General features: G+C 41.0%; 1 protein-coding gene across 2 annotated transcripts; it reads left to right on the top strand.

Moving 5' to 3' along the window:
- DNAJC12 (DnaJ heat shock protein family (Hsp40) member C12) lies at window positions 1-27,300 on the top strand. 2 transcript variants are annotated; one of them, XM_069753445.1, is made up of 5 exons: window positions 1-296; window positions 17,767-17,845; window positions 18,610-18,749; window positions 22,144-22,333; window positions 26,124-27,300. In XM_069753445.1, the coding sequence occupies exons 1-5, from the start codon at window positions 219-221 to the stop codon at window positions 26,216-26,218; spliced, it is 582 nt and encodes a 193-aa protein (XP_069609546.1). In that variant the 5' UTR covers window positions 1-218; the 3' UTR covers window positions 26,219-27,300. The 2 variants fall into 2 exon arrangements, with proteins under 2 accessions (XP_069609546.1, XP_069609545.1); XM_069753444.1 differs by having other exon boundaries at window positions 63-296; window positions 18,607-18,749.

Below are 27,300 nucleotides of genomic sequence, written 5' to 3'. Positions count from 1 at the left end.
CCGCTCACATTGTGCACAAACAGACGTAATAAGCCGAGCTCTTTTATTTTTGTTGACTATAGATCCCAGGCTGCTCTGCGACTGAAGCTGCCGCTCCCCCTTTCAAGTGCCAATAGCAAGCAACAAGTGTGGAGCTGCCCATCTAATATAAAGGCTGGTGGAGACCCTGCATCATCAGAAAGTGAGGAGCAACAGAGCTGGCTGGGTGCTGCCCATCGATGGAGTCTGTACTGAGTGGCACAGAGGCTGTGGGCGATGACTACTACTCACTGCTGGGCTGTGACGAGCTCTCCACGGTCAGTGTCCATCTTATCTCTTCTATATCTATACATCTGTCTGTCATAGCATTATTATAATAGCTTATTATTTTTTATGGCGTGCTTAGGAAATGTCTTCTTATGTAAGTACAGCTTTCGCAAAGCAGCTCTGATGTGCTTGTGTATGTGGCGTGCACTTTAATACTTTGGATGCATGCAAAACTAAGTGGGTAAAAAAATAATAATAACCAAATCATATATTTGTCCAATATCTTAACATTAGTGACAAGTTCATCACATTTATGAACAATTTAACAAATGCATATTGTTCTAATATTGTGATTCTCACGGTAGACAATAGTAAAATGAGAAATTGTATATAATCTGATTATTACTATAAATACAAACCATTACAATAACTCTGTAATCTTGTTTCTACTTATTTATTTGTTCTTTTGTTCCTAATTATTTAGCTATAGGGTTTAAAATATAAAAGCCAAGACAGAAAGAAAATGAACATACACCCTGCTGTAAGTAAATAAGTAAAGGCAAAAGTGCATATAAATATCATGGGGTACTTGGTAAGCACCATTTTCTATAAAAAAAAAAGGGTAAACGCCATCCCACCATTGTCAAGGTGCACCTAAATCCAGATGGTCCTAACCACTAGTATTAAAACCTTACCATGTGTCAAAGTGACATCAATGTGAATAAGGGCGGGTCCCAAATGGATACCCAGCAAATGGGAAGCTATATAAACGTGGTGTCCATCTCAAAGAAAGGGAGGCCATGGCAGGGTATCTGTTCGTTTTCTTTCTGTCTTGGATTTTATCTGTTTAATGGGCATTGTGAACATGCTCCTACTTTGCATGCATACCAACTTACACTCCAGTTTATTTATTTTTGGTTAGGCTTCTTTCACACGTCCTGATATTTCCGGTACTGGAAAAAACAGGACTGGATATATCAGTGTTCATGTATCCGTGTGTGTAATACCATATGTCACATCAGTACCACACGTACCGGCACCTGGGAAGCAGTGGTACAGTTCGCACTGTTCCCTGGTGTCGAGTGCTGAAGGCCACTCTCAACATTCTTCCCTGCTCTGCCGGCAATCAGATCAGCATGAGCAGGGGAGAATGTTGAGAGTTGTATTCAGCTGATAACCACAAAAGCAGGTGGCGGCTGATGTGACTACTACTCCCATCAGCCTACACCTGCTGCCGCTAATAACAGTGAGAGCAGGCAGCAGCTGATGAGAGCATTTATGAGCCACTGCCTGCGCTATAAATAAATACATAAATAAATGAAAATCCCAGCGGGGGTTCCCCTATATTTTTAATACACAGACAGGCAAAACTGACAGCTGCAGGCTGAAACCCTCAGCTGTCAGCTTCAGCAATGCTGGTAATCAAGAATAGAGGGGTCCCGAAGCTGCTTTTTTAAATTATATAAATAATTTAGAAAAAGAAGGTGTGGGGTCCTCCACATTTTTGACAACCAGCCTTGCTGAAGAAGACAGCTGGGGGCTGGAAGCAACTTTGTGCCAGTACTCTCAACCCTTTTTTCGGTACTGATTTAATTAGGATAAAACTAATGTGACTTTATGCTGAAGTCCTCAGTATTTGGTTATAAGATCTGGATAATTCATTAGTCTGATAAGGATGATATGGGTTGCACTATTGTCTCACATGAGCTATCATAGCATTATGTTACTTCCCCTTCACATTGAAAAATTTGATATTGAATGCTGATATTTATGGTAACTGGAATAGATAGCTCCTTTCATAATTATCTTGCTGAGTAAACAGGCTGTCGATCACAGCTTGTTCATCGGAAGCAGTGATCTATTGTGCAGCATAAAACATCATTGTTTTCGACGGTATAAACAGGATTTCGTGCTCTCCAGAACCATGTCAACATATATGCACTGAGAGATCTAGTATAGATCATTCAGTGCACATCGTTTGTTTGCTTTTACCGACCACTGTTCGGTAAACGTTTACCGATTGCTGGTCATATCATGCCAGTGGTTTGTCCATGTAAACAGACCGTATTGTCCACTACTAGGACAACCCCTTCTTAAACTAAATGTTCGGTCCCGATAAAATAATAAAGCCTATACTCACCTCCTGTGCCGACTTCGTTCCCGCGGTGTCGGCACAGGCTTTCACCGGAACTGCAATGTGGTGTTGTGGCACATGACGCCAGCACTCAATCAGTGCTGGCGGTCACTGTCTCCGTCTTCAGACAAACTGAAAATGAACAGGAAGTCTGGACTACAACTCATCCTGGACTTCCACTTCATGTTCAGTTTGTCCGAAGGCGGAGACAGTGACCGCCAGCACTGATTTGGCGCCGGGCATCACATCATTCCATAGCATCACAGCACCGGGACCATGACTGCTGACACCGCTGGAACGGAGCTGGCACGGGAGGTTAGTATAGGCTTTATTTTGTTGGGGCTGAACATTTAGTTTAAGAAAGGGTTGTCCTAGTAGTGGAAAACCCCTTTAAGATAGCACCTAATTGATCACATTAATTTAATATAAATTCTTGTCTGCTGTAATCATCATTACAAGAACATAAAAACTAGAGATATAAAATTGTGTTATATTCCATAGCATCTGCCATGATTCATATGCAAAATTTTGAGCAACTAACTTTCTTAATAGGGTTTGTCCAATTTTTATATATACTCTATTAATGGATTAACCCCTTCGCCCCGAAGCCTGTTTTCACCTTCATAACTGGGCCAAATTTTACAATTCTGACCAGTGTCACTTTATGTGGTAAGTTGTTTTTTTTAATGACACATTGTACTTTACGCTAGTGGTAAATTTAGGTCAAATTTTTTTGTATTTATTTTTGACAATATCAAAATTTTGGCAAAGAATGAACAAATTTAGCAATTTTCAAACTTTCAGTTTTCATACCCTTAAATCAGTTAGTCATGTTGTACAAAATAATATATAATAATGTCTCATATATCCACTTTACATCAGCATCATTTTTGAAATATATATTTTTTTGTTAGAAGAGTTATCCCCTTTCCAACCTTAGAAGTATAGTTTAGTCTAAGGTGCACTCCTTCTGGTTGTTGCGGGCTCTGGCAATGAGCCCCCAACTTTTCCGGCACATATAAGCTGATTTTATCAGCTGACATGTGCCCCTAACAGCTACAGTTGGAATTGCAATCCACCCATGGCTGTTAGCATGTTAAATGCTGCTTTCAATCTCTGACAGTGACATTTAACAAGATAGTGCTGGAAGCGCGTCACTAATCCCGCCCATCAGCGCTCGTGTCACATGACCGATCACGGATCGACGATGGGTTAGCAGGAGACCCCTGTGGTTGTCATTGTCTAATAGCTATGAGCACTGCCCAGCAGTCGGAGCTCATAGCAAGTGATCTGTTCAGCTACATAGGGCTGGAGCCCTTCTCTGTGTAGCACAAACAATCGGCTGATCGTAGCGTCTAGTCTCCCATGGAGACTTTGAAGCTAGTAGAAAGTAATAAAAAAAGTTTTCAAAAATATTTAAAAAATTTAAAAAATATAAAAGTTCAAATCACCCCCCATTTGTCACATTCAAAATAAAAAAAAATAAAAACACACATATTTGATATCGCCACTTTCATAATCGCCCAATCTATCAATATATAAAAAGAATGAATCTGATCGGTAAATGAAGTAACAAAAAAGTCAAAACGCCAGAAATACGTTTTGTTTTTTTTCTGGGTCCCTGCAACATTGCATCAAAAGATCATATTTACACAAAAAATGGTATCAATAAAAACATCAGCTCGGCGTGCAAAACATAAGACCTCACCCAGCCCCAGATCACAAAAAAGGAAAGGGAAGGGGCAAAGAATCTAACGATTTTTTTTCTACAAACCTTGGATATTTTTTTTTCACCACGTAAATAAAAAAGAACCTATACATGTCTTGTATCTACAAACTCGTGATAACATGAAGAATCATAATGGCAGGTCAGTTTTAGCATTTAGTGAACATGGTAAAAAAGCAAAACAAAAAACAATTGTTGAATTGCACTTTTTTGCAATTTTACCGCACTTTGAATTTTTTCGTACATTTTCCAGTACACTATACAGTCATGGCCAAAAGTATTGACACCCCTGCAATTCTGTCAGATAATATTCATTTTCTTCCTGAAAATGATTACAAACACAAATTATTTGGTATTATTATCTTCATTTAATTTGTCTTAAATGAAAAAACACAAAAGAGAATGAAGCAAAAACCAAAACACTGATCATTTCACACAAAACTTCAAAAATGGGCCAGACAAAAGTATTGGCACCCTCAGCCTAATACTTGGTTGCACAACCTTTAGCCAAAATAACTGCGACCAACCGCTTCCGGTAACCATCAATGAGTTTCTTACAATGCTCTGCTGGAATTTTAGACCATTCTTCTTTGGCAAACTGCTCCAGGTCCCTGATATTTGAAGGGTGCCTTCTCCAAACTGCCATTTTTAGATCTCTCCACAGGTGTTCTATGGGATTCAGGTCTGGACTCATTGCTGGCCACCTTAGAAGTCTCCAGTGCTTTCTCTCAAACCATTTTCTAGTGCTTTTTGATGTGTGTTTTGGGTCATTGTCCTGCTGGAAGACCCATGACCTCTGAGGGAGACCCAGCTTTCTCACACTGGGCCCTACATTATGCTGCAAAATTTGTTCGTAGTCTTCAGACTTCATAATGCCATGCACACGGTCAAGCAGTCCAATGCCAGAGGCAGCAAAGCAACCCCAAAACATCAGGGAACCTCCACCATGTTTGACTGTAGGGACCGTGTTCTTTTCTTTGAATGCCTCTTTTTTTCTCCTGTAAACTCTATGTTGATGCCTTTGCCCAAAAAGCTCTACTTTTGTCTCATCTGACCAGAGAACATTCTTCCAAAATGTTTTAGGCTTTTTCAGGTAAGTTTTGGCAAACTCCAGCTTGGCTTTTTTATGTCTCGGGGTAAGAAGTGGGGTCTTCCTGGGTCTCCTACCATACAGTCCCTTTTCATTCAGATGCCGACGGATAGTACGGGTTGACACTGTTGTACCCTCGGACTGCAGGGCAGCTTGAACTTGTTTGGATGTTAGTCGAGGTTCGTTATCCAACATCCGCACAATCTTGCGTTGAAATCTCTTGTCAATTTTTCTTTTCTGTCCACATCTAGGGAGGTTAGCCACAGTGCCATGGGCTTTAAACTTCTTGATGACACTGTGCACGGTAGACACGGGAACATTCAGGTCTTTGGAGATGGACTTGTAGCATTGAGATTGCTCATGCTTCCTCACAATTTGGTTCTCAAGTCCTCAGACAGTTCTTTGGACTTCTTTCTTTTTTACATGCTCAATGTGGTACACACAAGGACACAGGACAGAGGTTGAGTCAACTTTAATCCATGTCAACTGGCTGCAAGTGTGATTTAGTTATTGCCAACACCTGTTAGGTGCCACAGGTAAGTTACAGGTGCTGTTAATTACAAAAATTAGAGCAGCATCACATGATTTTTTGAACAGTGCAAATACTTTTGTCCACCCCCTTTTTTATGTTTGGTGTGGAATTATATCCAGTTTGGCTTTAGGACAATTCTTTTTGTGTTTTTTCATTTAAGACAAATTAAATGAAGATAATAATACCAAATAATTTGTGTTTGCAATCATTTTCAGAAAGAAAATGAGTATTATCTGACAGAATTGCAGGGGTGTCAATACTTTTGGCCATGACTGTATGGCAAAACCAATAGTGTCGTTCAAAAATTCAACTCGTTCTACAAAAACACGCCCTCACATGGCCATATTGAAGGAAGATAAAAAAGCTATGCCTCTGGGAAGAATGGGAGCAAAAAAACGCAACAGAAACTCAAGAATGGAAAACCCCAAGGTCATGAAGAGGTTAAAATTCATCAGCAATTTCTAGTTTTTCCAACAAAATTTACTAATTTTCTTTTAGGGACCACATCACATTTGAAGTGACTTTAAGCCTATATGACAAAGAATATCCCAAAGTGACACCATTTTATAAACTACAAGCCTCAAAGTCCTCAAAACCACATCCAAGAAGTTTATTAACCCTTTAGGTGCTTCACAGGAATGAAAGCAATGTTGAAGAAAAAAAATGAATATTTAAATTTTTCCCACAAAAATGTTAATTTTGCCCCAAATTTAGTATTTTTACAAGGGTAACAGGAGGAAATGAACCATACAATTTGTTGCGCAATTTCTCCTGAGTATGTTGATACCGCATTCATTATTCTGATTTTCAAGCCAGTATGAGTCTATAAGCAATATGACCATTAATCCCTTAGATAGCTGTATGATTGTTGTACTCACATGCCAGGCATCCTCAGATAGTGCTAACTCAGCTGTACTCACTTGTAATGAGAGTTCAGAAGAAACAGAGTTGATATTTTCTGAAATCTTGTATTAAGTACAATGCAGCAGGTGGAAAGAGTAATATCAAACAGAGAAGTATACATGTGCATCTAAAGATGGCTACAGCAAACTGATAATTAAGAAGACTGGAGGAGCAAGGGCTACCATCATCAACTACAGAAGGGAAGAAAGGACACACTTCAAAAGACAGAGCTTCTCCCTAGCAACAGCAGAATTAAATGCATAACACAGAAAATACACAACAAGTTTTTCCCATTCATGGGACACATAACACTCCCCATCTGAAATCTTCAGATTTCGCAATGCCTCTGTATGACGTGACAAGTCATTACTGTCCAACGCCGATATGGAACCTGAATATAGGAGAGAAGGCAATATGCAGCAATTCAAGTCCATACTTGAACAATGTCGTGTAGTTCTTGAATAAAAAATGAATGAGTTTGGTAGAAAAAAACCATCTTTAGGTTGGGGAAGCCACAACTAGCCAACTCTTCCACCAACCCAACAATCCAATGGTAACATTTAATCCACGGAGAAGTGTTCAAGTCCGGTTGCACGCAGAGCGTTTTATGTTCTAACATGGCTGGGGTATGAAGAAGTATGCTCCCCGCCATGACAGAGTCCAGCAACAATGTTCAGTTCATGTGATGTCCTCCTTCAGTAGAAGTAGCACGAGTTCAGTAAGTGGGCGAAAGAAGATTTGAGTTGAACCCCCTTTTGTCACCTTGGCTTCTACCTTCCGAGTCTTTCCGTCATGGCTGCGCACAACCTTGGTGATCAGACCCATCAGCCAATGGATATGATGAGCCTTTTTATCTTTTAAGCAGCACGAGTTCTCCTTCTTGTAAGTTAGGAATTGGCTTAATTTACTTGTCAGATTCTGGATCCACCAGCTCATATGCGATGCTGACGCAGTTATCGTATGTATACTTGAAGGTTTCAGCCACATGTTGTCATCGAGCTTGGATGCAGCTGTGAGTCTCGTTCCCCGGTCAGCTAAGTTTAGATCAGAAGGGATGTGATGCCACTGCTCAGGAGGAGCAAAATGTCTGATGCGCTCTACTCTATTACTCACATAGTCGTAGAATTGTTTCATTTAGTTATATATATATCCAAGTACCACTCTACTATCTGTGTAGAATGTAAAGGAATCGATTGTGATGTCCATTTCATCTCTCACTACCTCAGCGATTTCTACCGCTAATACTGAAATCCCATCCACTATGCTGTAACATCTGCACGCTGGGGGGGTGGGCGCTGCGGATGTACGCAGTGTCAAACCCACAGCGTTTACTGACCGTGGGAACATACCCTTATCCTTCGGCTCAGTACGATTACAGCGATATCACATTCATATATATATTTTTTTATGTTTTGCTGCTTTTACACAATAATAACTATTTTACAGAACAAAGAATTGTTTTTGCTTCGCTTTAGTCTGAGAGCTATAACTTTTTATTTTTAGCATTGATAGAGCTGTATGATGGCTTGAGTTTTGTGGGATAAGATGACATTTTCAGCGATAACCTTTTTAATTTACATTCGACTTTTTAATTGCGTTTTATTCCACTTTTTGTTCCGCAGAAAGACAAAAAAGTTTTTTGCCACTTTTTTTACGAAGTTCACTGAAGGGGTTAATTTATGGAACAGTGTTATAGGTCAGGTCATTCCGGATGCGGAAATACCAAATATGTTTACTTTATTTGTTTATTTTTGTTTTTATATAAATAAGTTTATTAATAAATGGATTAATATTTTTTTCATTTTTTGTTTTAAACTTTTTTAAAAACTGTTTTACCTTCTACCTGGATGAGACATCAACTTTCCCTGCCCTGATCGCTGATCTAATACTCTGCAATGTTTTTGCATAGCATGGCATTAGCTCAGTACATCACACACAGGGAGGAGGAGTGTCAGCTTCTGCTCTGTACAGGAGCTTACAGACCACCGTACCTGGGTGACCCTGCTGCCAACTTGGGCCCAGAGTCACCTTGGAGACCAATCGCATTGTGCCAATTGGAGCAGGGATGGAGCTCCCTTCCTCTGCTATACCGATCAATGTTACTGTCACTATCAGAGGGGTTAAATGCCCATTATCGGCACTAGCACTGATCGCGGGCATTGTCCAAATGTGTCAGCTCTCAGAGTGCTGACACTTGCTTTTGATCACTCTGGTGCTCGGAGTGAGCCATACATGTATGGTGGTTTTTAAGAATACACCTTCCACAGCTCCATACACGTACGGCAGATGTCGTGATGGGGTTAATAGAAGGGCGTCGTCTGTTCAGTATTTTCCTTGGTGGAGAGTGGTAACATACAGCGTCCCTTACCCAGGAGGACCTGTCCTACATGGTAACTCTAATTCTAAACTTCACCTGTGGTTACTCTGCAAGGAAATTGAACACTTTTTTCAGAGATGATTACCATTCAGCATCCCCACAGGGCACACTTTGTAGTCTGCTTGGAGAATTGCATGGCTTATAAGTCTCCTCACCCAGGCATGTCAGGCATATCACTGTCCACAATGAGAGATTTTACTCCTTAGATAAAAGTCCGTGGCCTCTTTCTCATGCAGCAAAATCAGATCTCATGCTTTGCAATGAGGAGGGGGCAACACCCCAAAACACGTGTCTGCAAATTGATATTTTTGTTTGGCTTTCATCCTAAATCATATGGCAAGGCTTGTTAACCCCTTCCCGACCTGTGACACAGTGTATGCGTCATGAAAGTCGGTGCCAATCCGACCTGTGACGCATATGCTGTGTCACAGAAAGATCGCGTCCCTGCAGGCCGGGTGAAAGGGTTAACTCCCATTTCACCCGGCCTGCAGGGACAGGGGGAGTGGTAGTTTAGCCCAGGGGGGGTGGCTTCACCCCCCCGTGGCTACGATCGCTCTGATTGGCTGTTGAAAGTGAAACTGCCAATCAGAGCGATTTGTAATATTTCACCTAAAAAACTGGTGAAATATTACAATCCAGCCATGGCCGATGCTGCAATATCATCGGCCATGGCTGGAAATACTAATGTGCCCCCACCCCACCCCACCGATCGCCCCCCCAGCCCCCCGATCTGTGGTCCGCTCCCCTCCGTCCTGTGCTCCGCTCCCCCGTCCTCCTGTCCGCTCCCCCCGTGCTCCAATCACACCCCCCCGTGCTCCAATCAAACCCCCCCGCACTCCGATCACCCCCCCCGCACAGCGATCCCCCCCCGTGCTCCGATTCCACCCCCCTGCACAGCGATGCCCCACCCCGTGCTCCAATCCACCCCCCCGTGTTCCGATCCACCCCCCATGCTCCGATCCACCCCCCCGTGCTCCGACGCTGCCCCCGTGCCCTGATCTCCCCCCCCCCTTATACTTACCTCCCGGGATCCGTCCGTCTTCTTTCCTGGGCGCCGCCATCTTCCAAAATGGCGGGCGCATGTGCAGTGATTCGTTCCAAAGTGAGTTTTGATCACTGAGATAGGTTATATCTCAGTGATCAAAATAAAAAAAAATAGTAAATGACCCCCCCCCCCCCTTTGTCACCCCCATAGGTAGGGACAATAAAAAAATAAAGAATTTTTTTTTTTTTTTACACTAAGGTTAGAATAGGGGTAGGGTTAGGGTTAGGGGTATGGGTAGGGGTAGGGTTAGGGGTAGGGTTAGGGGTAGGGTTAGGGGTAGGGGTAGGGTTAGGGGTAGGGTTAGGGTTTCGGTATGTGCACACGTATTCTGTTCCTCTGCGGATTTTTCCGCTGCGGATTTGATAAATCCGCAGTGCTAAACCGCTGTGGATTTATCGCGGATTTACCGCGGTTTTTCTGCGCATTTCACTGCGGTTTTACAACTGCGATTTTCTATTGGAGCAGTTGTAAAACCGCTGCGGAATCCGCAGAAAGAAGTGACATGCTGTGGAATGTAAACCGCTGCGTTTCCGTGCAGTTTTTCCGCAGCATGTGCACAGCGATTTTTGTTTCCCATAGGTTTACATTGAACTGTAAACTCATGGGAAACTGCTGCGGATCTGCAGCATTTTCCGCAGCGTGTGCACATACCTTTAGAATTAGGCTATGTGCACACGGTGCGGATTTGGCTGCGGATTCGCAGCAGTGTTCCATCAGGTTTGCAGTACCATGTAAACCTATGGAAAAACAAATCCGCTGTGCCCATGGTGCGGAAAATACCACGCGGAAATGCTGCGTTGTATTTTCAGCAGCATGTCAATTCTTTGTGCGGATTCCGCAGCGTTTTACACCTGTTCCTCAATAGGAATCCACAGGTGAAATCCGCACAAAAAACACTGGAAATCCACGGTAAATCTGCAGGTAAAACACAGTGCCCTTTACCCGCGGATTTTTCAAAAATGATGCTGAAAAATCTCACACGATCCGCAACGTGGGCACATAGCCTTAGGGTTAGGGCTGGAATTAGGGTTGTGGTTAGGGGTGTGATTAGGGTTATGGCTACAGTTGGGGTTAGGGGTGTGGGGGGGTTAGTGTTGGGGTTAGTATTGGAGTTAGAATTGAGGGGTTTCCACTGTTTAGGCACATCAGGGGTCTCCAAACGCAACATGGCGCCACCATTGATTCCAGCCAATCTTGTATTCATAAAGTCAAATGGTGCTCCCTCAATTCCGAGCCCCGACGTGCGCCCAAACAGTGGTTTACCCCCACATATGGGGTACCAGCATACTCAGGACAAACTGCGCAACAATTACTGGGGTCCAATTTCTCCTGTTACCCTTGTGAAAATAAAAAAATGCTTGCTAAAACATCATTTTTGAGGAAAGAAAAATTATTTTTTATTTTCACGGCTCTGCGTTGTAAACGTCTGTGAAACACTTGGGAGTTCAAAGTGCTCACCACATATCTAGATAAGTTCCTTGCGGGGTCTAGTTTCTAAAATGGGGTCACTTGTGGGGGGTTTCTACTGTTTAGGCACACCAGGGGCTCTGCAAACGCAACGTGAGGTCCGCAGACCATTCCATCAAAGTCTGCATTTCAAAAGTCACTACTTCCCTTCGGAGCCCCGACGTGTGCCCAAACAGTGGTTTACCCCCACACATGGGGTATCAGCGTACTCAGGACAAACTGGACAACAACTTTTGTGGTCCAATTTCTCCTGTAACCCTTGGGAAAATAAAAAATTCTGGGCTAAAAAATTATTTTTGAGGAAAGAAAACGTATTTATTATTTTCACGGCTCTGTGTTATAAACTTCTGTAAAGCACTTGGGGGTTGAAAGTGCTCACCACATATCTAGATAAGTTCCTTTGGGGGTCTAGTTTCCAAAATGGGGTCACTTGTGGGGGGTTTCTACTGTTTAGGCACACCAGGGGCTCTGCAAACGCAACGTGACGCCCGCAGACCATTCCATCAAAGTCTGCATTTCAAAAGTCACTACTTCCCTTCGGAGCCCCGACGTGTGCCCAAACAGTGGTTTACCCCCACACATGGGGTATCAGCGTACTCAGGACAAACTGGACAACAACTTTTGTGGTCCAATTTCTCCTGTAACCCTTGGGAAAATAAAAAATTCTGGGCTAAAAAATTATTTTTGAGGAAAGAAAACGTATTTATTATTTTCACTGCTCTGTGTTATGAACTTCTGTGAAGCACTTCGGGGTTCAAAGTGCTCACCTCACATCTAGATAAGTTCCTTTCGGGGTCTAGTTTCCAAAATGGGGTCACTTGTGGGGGGTTTCTACTGTTTAGCCACATCAGGGGCTCTGCAAACGCAACGTGACGCCCGCAGATCATTCCATCAAAGTCTGCATTTCAAAACGTCACTACTTCACTTCCGAGCCCCAGTATGTGCCTAAACAGTGGTTTACCCCCACATATGGGGTATCAGCGTACTCAGGAGAAACTGGGTAAATAACACAGTATGCCCACACTTGGTATATATAAAATTCACCAATATACTATCACCCCTAAAAAAGTGATATATATAAGAATATATAAAATCAACCACCAGGGTGCACTGTGCACAATTGCAATGGAAACCACTGCTCAAGAAAGTAAAAGCAAAGCAATATTACAGGGATCAAAAAAGAAGAAAAACATACCATGCAGTAAACTATTAAAAATATGGCTTTATTAAAGGAAATGCCAATGATTATACAATCATAAAAATTAAAAACAGAAAAAAACAAAAAACCACATCCGCGTAGCAACGGGATTACAGAGTTGTACAAGCAACAGAGCCCCCACAATATCAGGTTAAAAATAAAATTAAATATAAATGGACTGTATATCACACAGTTTACATGAAAAAATTAGAAAAAGTCAGGAATAAAAAATATATATAAAAATATATTTTAAAATATAAAAAAAAGGAAAAGAAAAAAATAAAAAAATATATTTATATATGTGTAAAAATATATATTATGTGCAAAAATACAACAAAGTGGTACAGAAAATTAGAAAAAATAATAATAATTACTTGATTGCAAAGTCTCATATACTGTGATATACGTAAAAATTATATACTGTTGCACAAAATAAAAAAACAGCAAAATAGTGAAACAAAGAAACGGGGGTAAATAGAACCGAGGGTAATAGAACCCACTAATAAATCCCCTCAAAGCTATACTAAGGTGCATGAATGAATAAAGTGCTATAGTGCTACCACACCGCCCAAATCACCTTGGATCTATTCCTGCTGATTCCAACCACATAAGCACCCTAATGGCGCCTATATGGATATGCACAATATAAGGTGCAGCTATACAGTCGCAATTACGAAGGTTAAAAACCGAAATGCGCGTCGGGCACGCGTTGGCACAGGAGAGACCCCCCAGGTAGTGATATTTTATAATTGCGACTGTATAGCTGCACCTTATATTGTGCATATCCATATAGGCGCCATTAGGGTGCTTATGTGGTTGGAATCAGCAGGAATAGATCCAAGGTGATTTGGGCGGTGTGGTAGCACTATAGCACTTTATTCATTCATGCACCTTAGTATAGCTTTGAGGGGATTTATTAGTGGGTTCTATTACCCTCGGTTCTATTTACCCCCGTTTCTTTGTTTCACTATTTTGCTGTTTTTTTATTTTGTGCAACAGTATATAATTTTTACGTATATCACAGTATATGAGACTTTGCAATCAAGTAATTATTATTATTTTTTCTAATTTTCTGTACCACTTTGTTGTATTTTTGCACATAATATATATTTTTACACATATATAAATATATTTTTTTATTTTTTTCTTTTCCTTTTTTTTATATTTTAAAATATATTTTTATATATATTTTTTATTCCTGACTTTTTCTAATTTTTTCATGTAAACTGTGTGATATACAGTCCATTTATATTTAATTTTATTTTTAACCTGATATTGTGGGGGCTCTGTTGCTTGTACAACTCTGTAATCCCGTTGCTACGCGGATGTGGTTTTTTGTTTTTTTCTGTTTTTAATTTTTATGATTGTATAATCATTGGCATTTCCTTTAATAAAGCCATATTTTTAATAGTTTACTGCATGGTATGTTTTTCTTCTTTTTTGATCCCTGTAATATTGCTTTGCTTTTACTTTCAGGAGAAACTGGAAAACAACTTTTGGGGTCAAATTTCTCCTGTTACCCTTGGGAAAATAAAAAATAGCGGGCTAAAAAATCATTTTTGAGAAAAGAAATTTATTTTTTAATTCTCATGGCTCTGCGTTATAAACTTCTGTGAAGCACTTGAGGGTTCAAAGTGCTCACCACACATCTATATTAGTTCCTTTGGGGGTCTAGTTTCCAAAATGGGGTCATTTGTGGGGGATCTCCAATGTTTAGGCACACAGGGGCTCTCCAAACGCGACATGGTGTCCGCTAATGATTGGAGCTAATTTTCCATTTAAAAAGCCAAATGGCGTGCCTTCCCTTCTGAACCCTGCCGTGCGCCCAAACAGTGGTTTACCCCCACATATGGGGTATCTGCGTACTCAGGACAAACTGGACAACAACATTTGTGGTCCAATTTCTCCTATTACCATTGGCAAAATAGGAAATTCCAGGCTAAAAAATCATTTTTGAGAAAAGAAAAATTATTTTTTATTTTCATGGCTCTGCATTATAAACTTCTGTGAAGCACCTGGGGGTTTAAAGTGCTCAGTATGCATCTAGATAAGTTCCTTGGGGGGTCTAGTTTCCAAAATGGGGTCACTTGTGGGGGAGCTCCAATGCATAGGCACACAGGGGCTCTCCAAACGCGACATGGTGTCCGCTAACAATTGGAGCTAATTTTCCATTCAAAAAGTCAAAAGGCGCGCCTTCCCTTCCGAGCCCTGCCGTGTGCCCAAACAGTGGTTTACCCCCACATATGAGGTATCGGCGTACTCGGGAGAAATTGCTCAACAAATTTTAGGATCCATTTTATCCTATTGCCCATGTGAAAATGAAAAAATTGAGGCGAAAATAAATTTTTTGTGAAAAAAAAGTACTTTTTCATTTTTACGGATCAATTTGTGAAGCACCTGAGGGTTTAAAGTGCTCACTAGGCATCTAGATAAGTTCCTTGGGGGGTCCAGTTTCCAAAATGGGGTCACTTGTGGGGGAGCTCCAATGTTTAGGCACACAGGGTCTCTCCAAATGCGACATGGTGTCCGCTAACGATGGAGATAATTTTTCATTCAAAAAGTCAAATGGCGCTCCTTCCCTTCCGAGCCTTACCATGTGCCCAAACAGTGGTTTACCTCCACATGTGAGGTATCAATGTACTCAGGAGAAATTGCCCAACAAATTTTAGGATCCATTTTATCCTGTTGTCCATGTGAAAATGAAAAAATTGAGGCTAAAAGAATTTTTTTGTGAAAAAAAGTACTTTTTCATTTTTACGGATCAATTTGTGAAGCACCTGGGGGTTTAAAGGGCTCACTATGCATGTAGATAAGTTCCTTGGGGCGTCTAGTTTCCAAAATGGGGTCACTTGTGGGGGAGCTCCAATTTTTAGGCACACGGAGACTCTCCAAACGTGACATGGTGTCCGCTAAAGAGTGCAGCCAATTTTTCATTCAAAAAGTCAAATGGCGCTCCTTCCCTTCCAAGCCCTGCCGTGCGCCCAAACAGTGGTTTACCCCCACATATGAGTTATCAGCGTACTCAGGACAAATTGGACAACAACTTTCGTGGTTCAGTTTCTCCTTTTACCATTGGGAAAATAAAAAAATTGTTGCTGAAAAATCATTTTTGTGACTAAAAAGTTAAATGTTCATTTTTTCCTTCCATGTTGCTTCTGCTGCTGTGAAGCACCTGAAGGGTTAATAAACTTCTTGAATGTGGTTTTGTGCACCTTGAGGGGTGCAGTTTTTAGAATGGTGTCACTTTTGGGTATTTTCAGCCATATAGACCCCTCAAACTGACTTCAAATGTGAGGTGGTCCCTAAAAAAAATGGTTTTGTAAATTTCGTTGTAAAAATGAGAAATCGCTGGTCAAATTTTAACCCTTATAACTTCCTAGCAAAAAAAAATTTTGTTTCCAAAATTGTGCTGATGTAAAGTAGACATGTGGGAAATGTTATTTATTAACTATTTTGTGTCACATAACTCTCTGGTTTAACAGAATAAAAATACAAAATGTGAAAATTGCGAAATTTTCAAAATTTTCGCCAAATTTCCGTTTTTATCACAAATAAACACAGAATTTATTGACCTAAATTTAACACTAACATGAAGCCCAATATGTCACGAAAAAACAATCTCAGAACCGCTAGGATCCATTGAAGCGTTCCTGAGTTATTACCTCATAAAGGGACACTGGTCAGAATTGCAAAAAACGGCAAGGTCTTTAAGGTCAAAATAGGCTGGGTCATGAAGGGGTTAAAGGGTTGATATTGAGCTTTAGGATTGCTACTTTCAGTAGATAATACTAGAGTTCAACTCCTTTTCCTCTCTGAAGAGGCAATTTACCTATTTAATTTCCCCAAAAAGCTTGTGTGGCATATAAGTCTCCTTACTGTGACATGCCAGGCCTGGATTGTCACTCTCCACAAGGAGAAACATCACACCTTAAAGGTACCTTCACACTAAACTATATCGCTAGCGATCCGTGACGTTGCAGCATCCTGGCTAGCGATATCGTTCAGTTTGACACGCAGCAGCGATCAGAATCCTGCTGTGATGTCGTTGGTTGGGGTTAGAAGGCCAGAACTTTATTTGGTCGCTGGATCTCCCGCTGACATCGCTGAATCGGCGTGTGTGACAGCTCTCCAGCGACCAAACAGCGACGCTGCAGCGATCCGGATCGTTTAGTGTGAAGGTACCTTAAGTCCCAGTCTTTAGCTTCTCACCTAGCCAAATCAGATCTCATACTTTGCACTGATGAGGGGAAACAACCTGAAACAAAGTGTCTGCAAATTTAGATTCTCATTTGGCTTTTCTCCTAAGTCATATGGTAAGTGGTCAATATTGAATTTTAGGATTGCTACTTCCAATAGGTGGTGCTAGAATTCTAGTCCTCTTCCTCTCTGAAGAGGCAATTTGCATACTTATTTTGAAGGGACGCCTAACAAGTTGGAATTGTGACATTCTATAAATTAAGACGTATTGCTCAATTCAATGACATAATCTCACAACATTGAAATTACTACTCATTCTGGGAGAGTGTGAGCAAAAATACAAATACGGTACTTTTTTAAATACTATTAGTGTTATAATAATAGTTTTAGGTTATGTATACACAGTAATTATTCATGTAAAGATTATTATTATGCATACCATTTTTGTCTTCTTCCTTGTTCTGTATTACTTTGCTTAACCTAGTTATAGGAATGATTAAATTCTAGAGATGACGAGAGGTCAGAAGCGCAGTTCTGAAACGCAAATCTTGAAAATGTGGTATTACATCTATGTGTGTTCCTCCGTACTTTCCACTGTTGACAGTGGTAATTGATTCTGGAGCTTTAAACTTTACATTTGTTATCAGGTAGGTAGTGATGACTAAGGGGAAACATGGTTATAATAACAAAAGACTCAGAAGAGGAAGATGAATCATGACAGGCTCCCGCTGCTCTCGGGGAAGCGCAGGCCATTGTCAGAAGGTGTAAGGCTTGTTCTTCTGAATAGTCAGGACGACAGTTATTTATATACAGAGACGTCATAAGCAAATGACTGTATGTTTTTCCATCAGGTTGAGCAAATTATGGCAGAATATAAAGTTAGAGCCCTCAAGTGCCATCCTGACAAACACCCCGGCAATCAAAAAGCAGGTATTTCATTATGTTTGTTTGGTGTCAATCAATAGAATTGAACTGCAATATCAGACACAGCTCATGGACGATGTAGACCAGTGTTCCCCAAGTCCGGTCCTCAAGAGCCACCAACAGGTCATGTTTTCAGGATTTCCTTAGTATTTCCCAGGTGATAATTGCTTCACCTGCACAGGCAATAATTCCATCACCTGGGCCATACTAAGGAAATCCTGAAAACATGACCTGTTGGTGGATCTTGAGGACTGGAGTTGGGGAACACTGATGTAGACCTTTCCAAACAACTCATTTAAAACTATTTTCACCTTTATGAGAAACAGGGATAATAAAGTAAAGGTGATTACAGACGCCATGATGACCAATGGACTTCACAATTTGGTGTCAAAATCTTGTGACCATTGGACACCTAATGGATGGTGTCGTGGATGCCTGTATACACAGTCACCTGAAAGTCTACCATTATAAGTGGGACAATGGAGGGAGTTTAAAGAGAACCTGTTAGCATGATCTTGTAATGTAAAGACATGACTGTAATGGCGCTGTTATACAGGCTAAATTGATTCCTTGGGTGAAGAAATCTGCTTTGTTGTTCTTCTTTAATGAATCACCATTTGAAGTTTTCTGCTAACTAGATTTGGGTGCACAGGGGCCGGCCTGGGTTGGGTTAAATATTTTCTACTGCAACAACCCCAATATGTAGCCAGGTCATAAAGATATTCTGAACCCTAGTTTGATCTTCACAATCTATGTTTATTCTTTTGTAGTGGAAGAGTTTCAGAAACTTCAGCAAGCCAAAGACACCCTTACCAACGAGGAGAGCCGGGCACAGTACGACCATTGGAGACAAAGTAAAATCATGATTCCATTTCCACAATGGGAAGTCCTGAGTGATACAATAAAGATGGTAGGTCACCCTGAATATGCAAGAAACCTAATATGCCACAGTCTGGAAAATCAAGTAAATGACGGCAGGAGACAGGGAGGCCCAATTTCCTGACAATGTAGTGTTTATGTGACTCCATGCTGTCTGAGCTTCATTTCATAATTTCATACACATGTTTTGAATAAGTCACGTTTGTCTCGCAGCACAAAAAACAATGACATTTTGTAGTAGGGATGGCATTCCCGTTAACGTGTTTGTTGCTACTGGAACATGTATTTCACAATAATTTGTTTTGATGAAATGCTTTCAGCTTCCTGAGTCTTGCAACATTGTAAATAAACATTTCCTAATCCGAGCTTTGTAGTATTATAAACGGGGCTGCTGATGTACCACATCCTTTACCGACATGATTGTACTGTTCTTTTTACCATTAATATTGATCGTTTTGTTCTTTAGTACAGCATAGGCTACAAGGAGACTTAGTGGTTTCTACCTGCAGTATTGAGGTCCTGGGTTCAGATCCAATGAATGAAGTTTGGTGGCTCTTTTTTGTGTTTGCCATTTTAGTTGAGGTTCCTCAAAGATCTAATAATATATGATATGTTAAAGGAGTTTTCTGGGTGCCAAAAAAAGATATGGCTGTCCCCTAGCCACCCTATTTCCTTTATTTATATATTTTTTTAATCTTCCCATCTGCTCCCCCAAAGCCATTCTTGTGGATTGTTATTGTTGACATCCTGAGATTCCTGCCAGCTCTCCCTCCATGCCTCTAGAAAACAGTTCTCAACAGGGAGAGTTGTATCTGTCCCACTACTCACACACTTCCACCCTCTCCTCACCCACTCCATCTATAATGACTGCCACTAAGGCACTGCATTAAGATAGCTGAATTGCTGCACACAGGTTCTGCTTCCCAAGATTCCTCCCACTACTTCTCTTAATATATGCTATCCTGACACTTTCCTGCGGGCAGTAATGTAACGTGTGCTGACACTGGCACAACAAAGTCTCAGCGTGCTGCAGGGCATCATATAATGTATTTATCCATATGTAATCTAGTACCCATAGTACTCTACTACTAAGCCAAATACCATTCCCACTAGTCACGAGTTGATAACATTCCTTGTTCTATGTGAAGCCTGCAATGTCTCACTACTTTGCCTCCCTGTGCACAACCCCGGACACTCTAAACTTGCACGGATTACAGGCCACATCCTCATGACATCACTGTACAGAGCACACTGCAGAGCTGCTAGCTCAGCCCTCTAGCAGACTGTAGAGGGAGTAAGGAGCTGAAGGTCGCATCAGCACATGTCACCGCTCAGGAACAGAGCAAACTTAAAGGGATGCAAAGTTTAAATTAAGCCTTAATGTCTATCTATTTAATGCAATAATCTCATGACTTTTCTATCATAGGTTCATTCAAAATTTCCTACCATTCCTTATTTCCCTCTCTATCTTCCTGCTTTGTATTTTTTACTTCCATTTTGATGTTGTCTCATTTGAGACTCCCCAGTGTACGCTGAGATACTCAGAATGTCAGGATGTCATCAGTGGGCAGTGGCTGCAGTCACTGCAGTCACTGCTCCAGCGGCTTTCTCCACCCTGAAATTAAGTGTCACCAGTGACGCCCATTTCAAGGACTGCTCTAGTCCCTGTTCTAATGTATGCTTAGTAAGAATCTGATGCGTGCAGTGGTATATTTCCTTTGACTGCACAGTGGCAGTGCACTCCCTCACTGGCTTTAATGAGAAGTGAACAGCAGACAAGAGAGCACACTGTCAGTGAAAACAATAAACGAGAGAATGCAATGAGTAGGCACTGCAGAGAGTAGCCCAACCTCCAAAACAGATGTCATCAGTGATGTCAGTTGTGTGGGTTGTTTCTGGTTTCTGCTCTCTCTGCTTGCCACATTCTTTCCTTTTCAATACGCACTAACAGTGCGTTCTCTTGCCAGCTCTTCACTTATCATTAGCTCTGGGAAGGAAGCACAGATAGAATAGAGAAGAAACGATAAAATTGAGAAATTTAAATTAATTAAATTAGTAAGAACATTTTGAAATTCCTTCATGTCTGGTAGTCTTCAGAATGCTTTAATAATCTTTGTGCACTAAAGTAAATAATATTGATTATCCTGTTCGATGGCACCTCTAAAAGGGTAAGATGTATTAGTCACTGAACAATCAGTATCTGAAGTTGATGTGTTGGAAGGCAGACACAGAGTCAAGTTTCCATTACATCATATGGATGGATATGTGCAGTGACACGTGCCACATACTTAGACCTGTAGACCCCTTTAGGGCGCATTCAGGTGATTGTATAAATCTGATCGATATCGGACTGCAATGCAGGGAGTGGCCGGCATGTCTCCTGACCTGATTGTGACAGCTTCAGGCATATATGAAGCCGTCATGCTCAGGTCGGGAGACCAGCCGGTCAGTCCACGTATTGAGGTCCAATCTCAGTCAGATTTATACGGTCGTCTGAATGCACTCTAATGGCAATAATATTCCCTAATAGCAGGATGATGATCCCGTCCACATTGCAAAAATTGTTCAGGAAATGTTCGAGGAACAATATAATTCCGCTTCATAAAGGTCTACCTTAAATCTACAGGAGTTAACGGCATGGCCTCGCTGTCACAGCTCTTGTGATGGCTCGATGAGGAGCTACATACTACGAGGCCGACGATTTTTATGTTATGACTGATTAGGTTTATAAGCAAAAGAAAATATATTGTTTTAGGTTAACGGCAGCTCATCGTATAGTCAAGAGAGAAACTGGAGGATGTGTAGAAAACTTGTGTTAGCATGGAAGAACATTTCATCTCCATGCCATTGGGTTTTTTTTTTAATTACATGGAAACTTAATGCTCCATTGCTGCAAGTTGTACCACAAACAATCATGCCACCATGCTGTCCACAAACTAACACAACAGGAAGTATCTGGAGATTTTCTATAGAACAATCTGTAACAAATTATAAGGCTCAGTATGGTGACGTTAGCCCAACATCAGAAAGCATTATCCATGTTTCTCCATTGCTCGGTTCCATCTTGAATCTCTTGTTTTCGGAGGATTGAACTCTATGATTAGAAGACGAGTATTGTATATAGAAATGTACAGTATTGTATAGGTTCATCCATTCCATTGTCCTAATTGCATCAATTCAATGAAAATTAGAGGGGTACATCCATCTTGTGTATGGTATATCCTTTGGATATGCCGTAGGTTTGGGACGGAGGTGGCTATGCATGACCATGTTCAGCAGAGACCTCATAAATCACACCTGATTCTCATTTCGGTCAGATCATATCCATTTAGGTCAATTGTTTTTAAAGCTTCATAAGGAGGAAGCAGATGGAAAATCTTGCAGAAATCATAGCATAATTTTTTTTTATTATTAATCATTTTTAGTCAATGCACTGGGCTGTAAAGAAGAAGGAAGCAATGCTGGAGGCCCCAGATAAATCTTCAATTGAAACACATAATGACATTTCATTTAACTCAGAAGAAAAGAAAAACCAAATCATTGCTGGAAACGAGGATCATGTATTGAAGAAACCACCGGAGGATATTGATTTGCTGTCGCCTAAAAGTCCCGAAGGTAACAACACAATTAAATAAAGTGTTCAATCGATGTGGTGTTTAAGCCGAGGCTTCGCTGGTGAAAAGCCCTTCTCACATGTCACCCTTCAGAGCGGAATTATTAGCGCTTTATTACTCATACACGCTGTGCCTGCTTTTGTTTTTCTTGAAACATGAAAAAAAGTTGAAAGACGAGACACAAAGTCATGAAAATGTAACCTCTCCTGCCTTGCTGTAGTAATTCAGTTCTAAAAGCAGAAGAACAAGCAACGATGATGAGATATGGCATAGATGTAGGAATATGGTAGGACACATACGCTATTTGACCTAATGCAGAAAAATGGCTCCCCAGTATAGTGTGATTGGGGTGTTATAGGTGTAGGACTGCTCTTTCTCCTCCATTGGCAGTTTCATCGCAGGGATTTATGTAGACATATGGCATAAATTACACTCACAATGGATTAAGCTAAGTGAGGAACTGCCAATTTCCAAGAGATGAACAAGCACATTTTGATCATTATGAACATAGAAAAGAGACGGCTATGACACTTTCTGCTACTACAGTGTTAATGAGAGGCATCTAAGCACAGGGAGATGTCATAGACCAAAGATGCCAGTGAGACCTTCCACCATATTTTTCTTTCAAGGAAATCTGTCAGCAGGTTTTTGCTGTGTAATCTGAGGGCAGCATGCGGTAGGAGATGATAGACTAATGTTAGCGATGTATCACTTATTAGGCTGTGTGCTGTTGTTTCAATACAATAAGTGCTTTATCAGCAAGAGACAAAGTGTTTTTATCACTGCCAGACTAGCTGCCTGGTGCCTCCTGGTCCAAACACACCACTGATTAGCAGCTCACTGTCAATATACTGTACCATATACATACAAAGCTGTAGTGTGGGTGGAAATAGCTTTCTGAGCCATGCTACTTCTACAACAGAGAAAACTCTGATTCTATCTTAATTGTTGCACCCAGCAGACTAAGTGATACATCACTGAAATCAGGGTCTCTTTCCCTATGTTATGCTGCTCTCAGATGAGGTAGTCAAAACCAAATGACATATTCCCTTTAAATGTCCACCTATTCAAACCATTTTTGCATTGTTTCTAAGTATCTAAAAGGATGAATGAAGCTACAGAAGAATCTACAGCTCCCATACAGATCCATGTTTCCATGGTAACAGACTACAAACAAACCCTGTAGTCTGATCCATCACTTTTCTACTTCTCGTTAACCTACTGTAAGCGGATGTGTTACATAACTGTCATTGTGAAGGTGTACTTACCCTTCAAAGTGAACGATCAGTACCACGTCAGACAAAAGCATTCCCACTCTTTTAAAGCAATGAAACTCTCCTAGATGCTATGGGGCGATGTGTTCATTAAGTTAGTGATAATTTCATTTAGGTTATTGTTGTTTTGGGCTGAGAACACTCAGACAGATTTACTTATGGTCTTCCTTTGTTAGTAATATGAGATGATATATAAATGTGAACAGTGTCCTTCCATTCTTTGTCAAGAATGGAACCAGAAAAGATCGTCCTCCCTCGTTCTCGCCACATAGCACCCTACACACAGGTCTCACACTGTAATTCCAATATATAGGGTTTAGTTATAGCTCAAAAACATTGCAAATATTCAGTGACTTTTCACACATCAAATTCCATGTGACCTTCATGTTATTGTCAGCATGTCTTTTTTTCGCTAGGGTTTTTTTTTTTTTAATGGATTGTAACTTTTCGTCTCGATCCACGATAATAAGCTGCCATTGCTTTTTGAATAATTTGTAAGTCCTAATACGTCAGCTCCATTATTACACTAGCTGAAAGACCTCAGAAAATATTTTAATGAAATGTTATAGAAACTTCTGAGAAGATGACACCGATAAAGTCTGATCCAGGGCCAACACGGATTCAGAATGACGAGTCCTATAGAGATCTCATACCTTGTTCGTGGTGCTAAAATCTGACAATGCGAGGGCCCATCATATTAATGGCCGTTTGCCCAGAATGTGTCCAGTAACGGAAATATCTGATAAGAGACACGTAGGATTGTGAACGATATAGAGACCTTTCATTCTAGGTATCAGCGGTGATCATCTCATGTAGAGACTGAATGATTGCTAATCTGATTGTTCCATCCTGCTTACAGGGATGAGGATCTGCTGATAATGATTTTATACATGCATAAAAGTCAAATCATCCTCGGGACTCATGCAGACAACCGTATTTGCGGTCTGATTGTGATCCAGCGAAACATGATATTTCACTCGGACTAATGTTATGCTATGGGGCCATGCAAATGTCCAATTTTTCTTGGGACAGAGTTTGCCCGGGAAAAAAATTGAAGCATGCTCGAGTTTGATCAGATATTCATATTGCATTCAGCCATGCAAGTCAATGATTCCGTGGAAAACATTGGACTGCACTCGATTCCTACGGACTGACAGAATGGAGAAGATGGAGACATTTTTTTTTCTCCATCTTCTCCTCTTCCAAGAGAATGGGGGAACACTGTAATTAAACTCTGATTAGAGTGTGATTAGTAGAAGCGACCCAATTCTCTCAGATGAGAGAACATACGGTCGTCTGCACCTGCCTTAAGAATCAGAGTTTTGCTCGTTCAGCAGTTGATCGGTAATGAATCACCTTGTGTAAAGTGGCCATATGGCTTCATTCATACTTGCATATTTTGGTTAATATTTGTAATTTACATTTTACTGTGTTTCAGGCTAATGGCCTTTGGCTTAAAGGGACACTGTCACCTGAATTTGGAGGGAACAATCTTCAGCCATGGAGGCGGGGTTTTTGGGTGTTTGATTCACCCTTTCCTTACCCGCTGGCTGCATGCTGGCTGCAATATTGGATTGAAGTTCATTCTTTGTCCTCCATAGTACACGCCTGCGCTGTGCAAGATTGCCTTGTGCAGGCGTGTACTACGGAGGACAGAGAATGAACTTCAATCCAATATTGCAGCCAGCATGCAGCCAGCGGGTAAGGAAAGGGTGAATCAAACACCTGAAAATCCCACCTCCATGGCTGAAGATTGTTCCCTCGAAATTCAGGTGACAGAGTCCCTTTAAAAATGCTGCAAAATGCAGACCAAAATGTATAAATGCCTAAATTGTCTTTTTAGATAAAGACTGTACGGAAATAGACTGTAGGCATCAGATAATAGGGTGATACCCTTGTAAAAAATGCAATAGATCCAGGTAGAGGGATTATTCTTAATTACACATTACGAGAAGTAATGGGATGAAACTGAAAGGGAGAACATACAGATTAGATAGTAGAAAAAACTTTTTGACAGTGAGGGTGATCAATGAGCGGAACAGGCTGCCACGAGAGGTTGGGGATTCTCCATCAATGGAAGTCTTCAAACAGAGGCTGGACAGACATGTCTGAGATGGTTTAGTGACTCCTGCATTGAGCAGGGGGTCGGACACGATGACCCTTTAGGATTCTAGGTAATCTGCTCACCTGTGTAGGCAAAACTCCTGTAAAAGCTCAATACCAGTTACTGCTGCGTAGACGCTGAGGGATGATCTCCACCAGGATGCTTGACAAGAAAAGACGATTTATGGCTTTGGGTTGCACTACCGAAATAAAGATTTTTGATCCAGAGACAGAAGAGGTTTTTATTCCACTAGTTTCCACCATTATATTGTCTTTCAACCTATAACTAAAAAAAAGATCAGGCATAAATCTCCACAGGTTTTTTTTTATCTTGTTATCTCATGGTGACAGTTATATTAGTGACACTGTCTGGAGCACTTTACTAGCAGTTTGTTCTTTGCCTTTTTCTTATAGGAAGTCCCGACATGACTTACTGTCTCCTGCGCTTTCGCTGGTCGGCCGAGGCTCCCTCGGATCTCCTTCGGAAATTCAGAAATTACGAAATCTAGAGATCATTCCCTGAAGTATTAAATGGTCTTTCCTCCATATTATAAATATAAAATTATATTTTTACTGTATTTTATTTCAGATCCACACAAGGATTTGTACTTGTCTTCGAAACATATATATTGTAATGTTTAACCATTAGAGAATATTTACAAGAATGTACTTGTGCGAGAGTTTTCTAGATGTATACATTTGCCTTCTAAGTGCACTCATCATGCACTGTCCACACCTGAGTTTTCATTATATAATGATAGTATTACTTTGTATGAAGGCTCTAGCTCCATAGTTGAAATCTATCAATAGCCCGGGCATTAAAGGGTTTTTCTAAACTTTAATGGCCAGCACTGGTTAAAAAAAATAAAATCAGATATTTTTCACTCTCCCTTTGCTCTAGCGCTGCCTCTGTAGGATCTGTTGTGTGTTCTGGTGTGGTGGTATGTCATCACTGCGGTGCACATCACCGCTGCAGCCAATCACTGAGCTCAGCAACTGTGCTGATGTAGACAAGCTCAGTGATTGGCTGCATGACTTGTGTGGTGTAGTTTCCACCGCAGCCAGAATCTGTATAAGTGGTGTTGGTCACTGGGGGCCACAAAGCCAACAGCAGAATACCTCTTACCTCTTTAAAGACCGGGCCTGCAGATGGCGGTCTTTCCACACTCGTGTTACATCATGTAAGGGCTCTTCAAGGGTATCACAGGCACAACCTTTATTTTACCAGTAGGTAAACAGCAATAGAGGTAGTCAGTGGTATCCGATCCTATGGCAGTCAGCATGCGTGTATATTGGGATATAGCATGCCAATGTATATCATACACTATGCCTGCCTGCTATTAGAACTGCATAGAAAGGTGCCAGTGCAAGCAGATCATCTCGATTTGTCTAAAATGGGACCAATCTGACACTAAAATTAGCATAAGGGTGAATTGCCCAAAGCCCTAAATCGGTTTAGTCCAGAGTGTCAGTAACACAAGGAATTGCTGCTTATTTCTGTCCAAAGTATACTTCAGTTGTCTAATATGTCTGAATATTGTCAATGTGTTATCTATGTGCATTATCTTGTAATAAAGAAACTGGCAAGGAA

This window comes from Ranitomeya imitator, chromosome 2 (genome assembly GCF_032444005.1).
Source record: "Ranitomeya imitator isolate aRanImi1 chromosome 2, aRanImi1.pri, whole genome shotgun sequence".
NCBI classification, from domain to species: Eukaryota; Metazoa; Chordata; class Amphibia; order Anura; family Dendrobatidae; genus Ranitomeya; species Ranitomeya imitator.
This window is presented reverse-complemented; position numbering and strand designations above follow the sequence as displayed.

What these genes read in the sequence shown, in the direction of transcription:
- DNAJC12 (XM_069753444.1), top strand. Translation starts at nt 219, where the DNA reads ATGGAGTCTGTACTGAGTGGCACAGAGGCTGTGGGCGATGACTACTAC. An exon ending in TGAGTGATACAATAAAGATG is followed by an intron (nt 18,750 to 22,143) that starts GTAGGTCACCCT and finishes AATCATTTTTAG; the next exon opens with TCAATGCACTGGGCTGTAAA. An exon ending in GTCGCCTAAAAGTCCCGAAG is followed by an intron (nt 22,334 to 26,123) that starts GTAACAACACAA and finishes TTTTTCTTATAG; the next exon opens with GAAGTCCCGACATGACTTAC.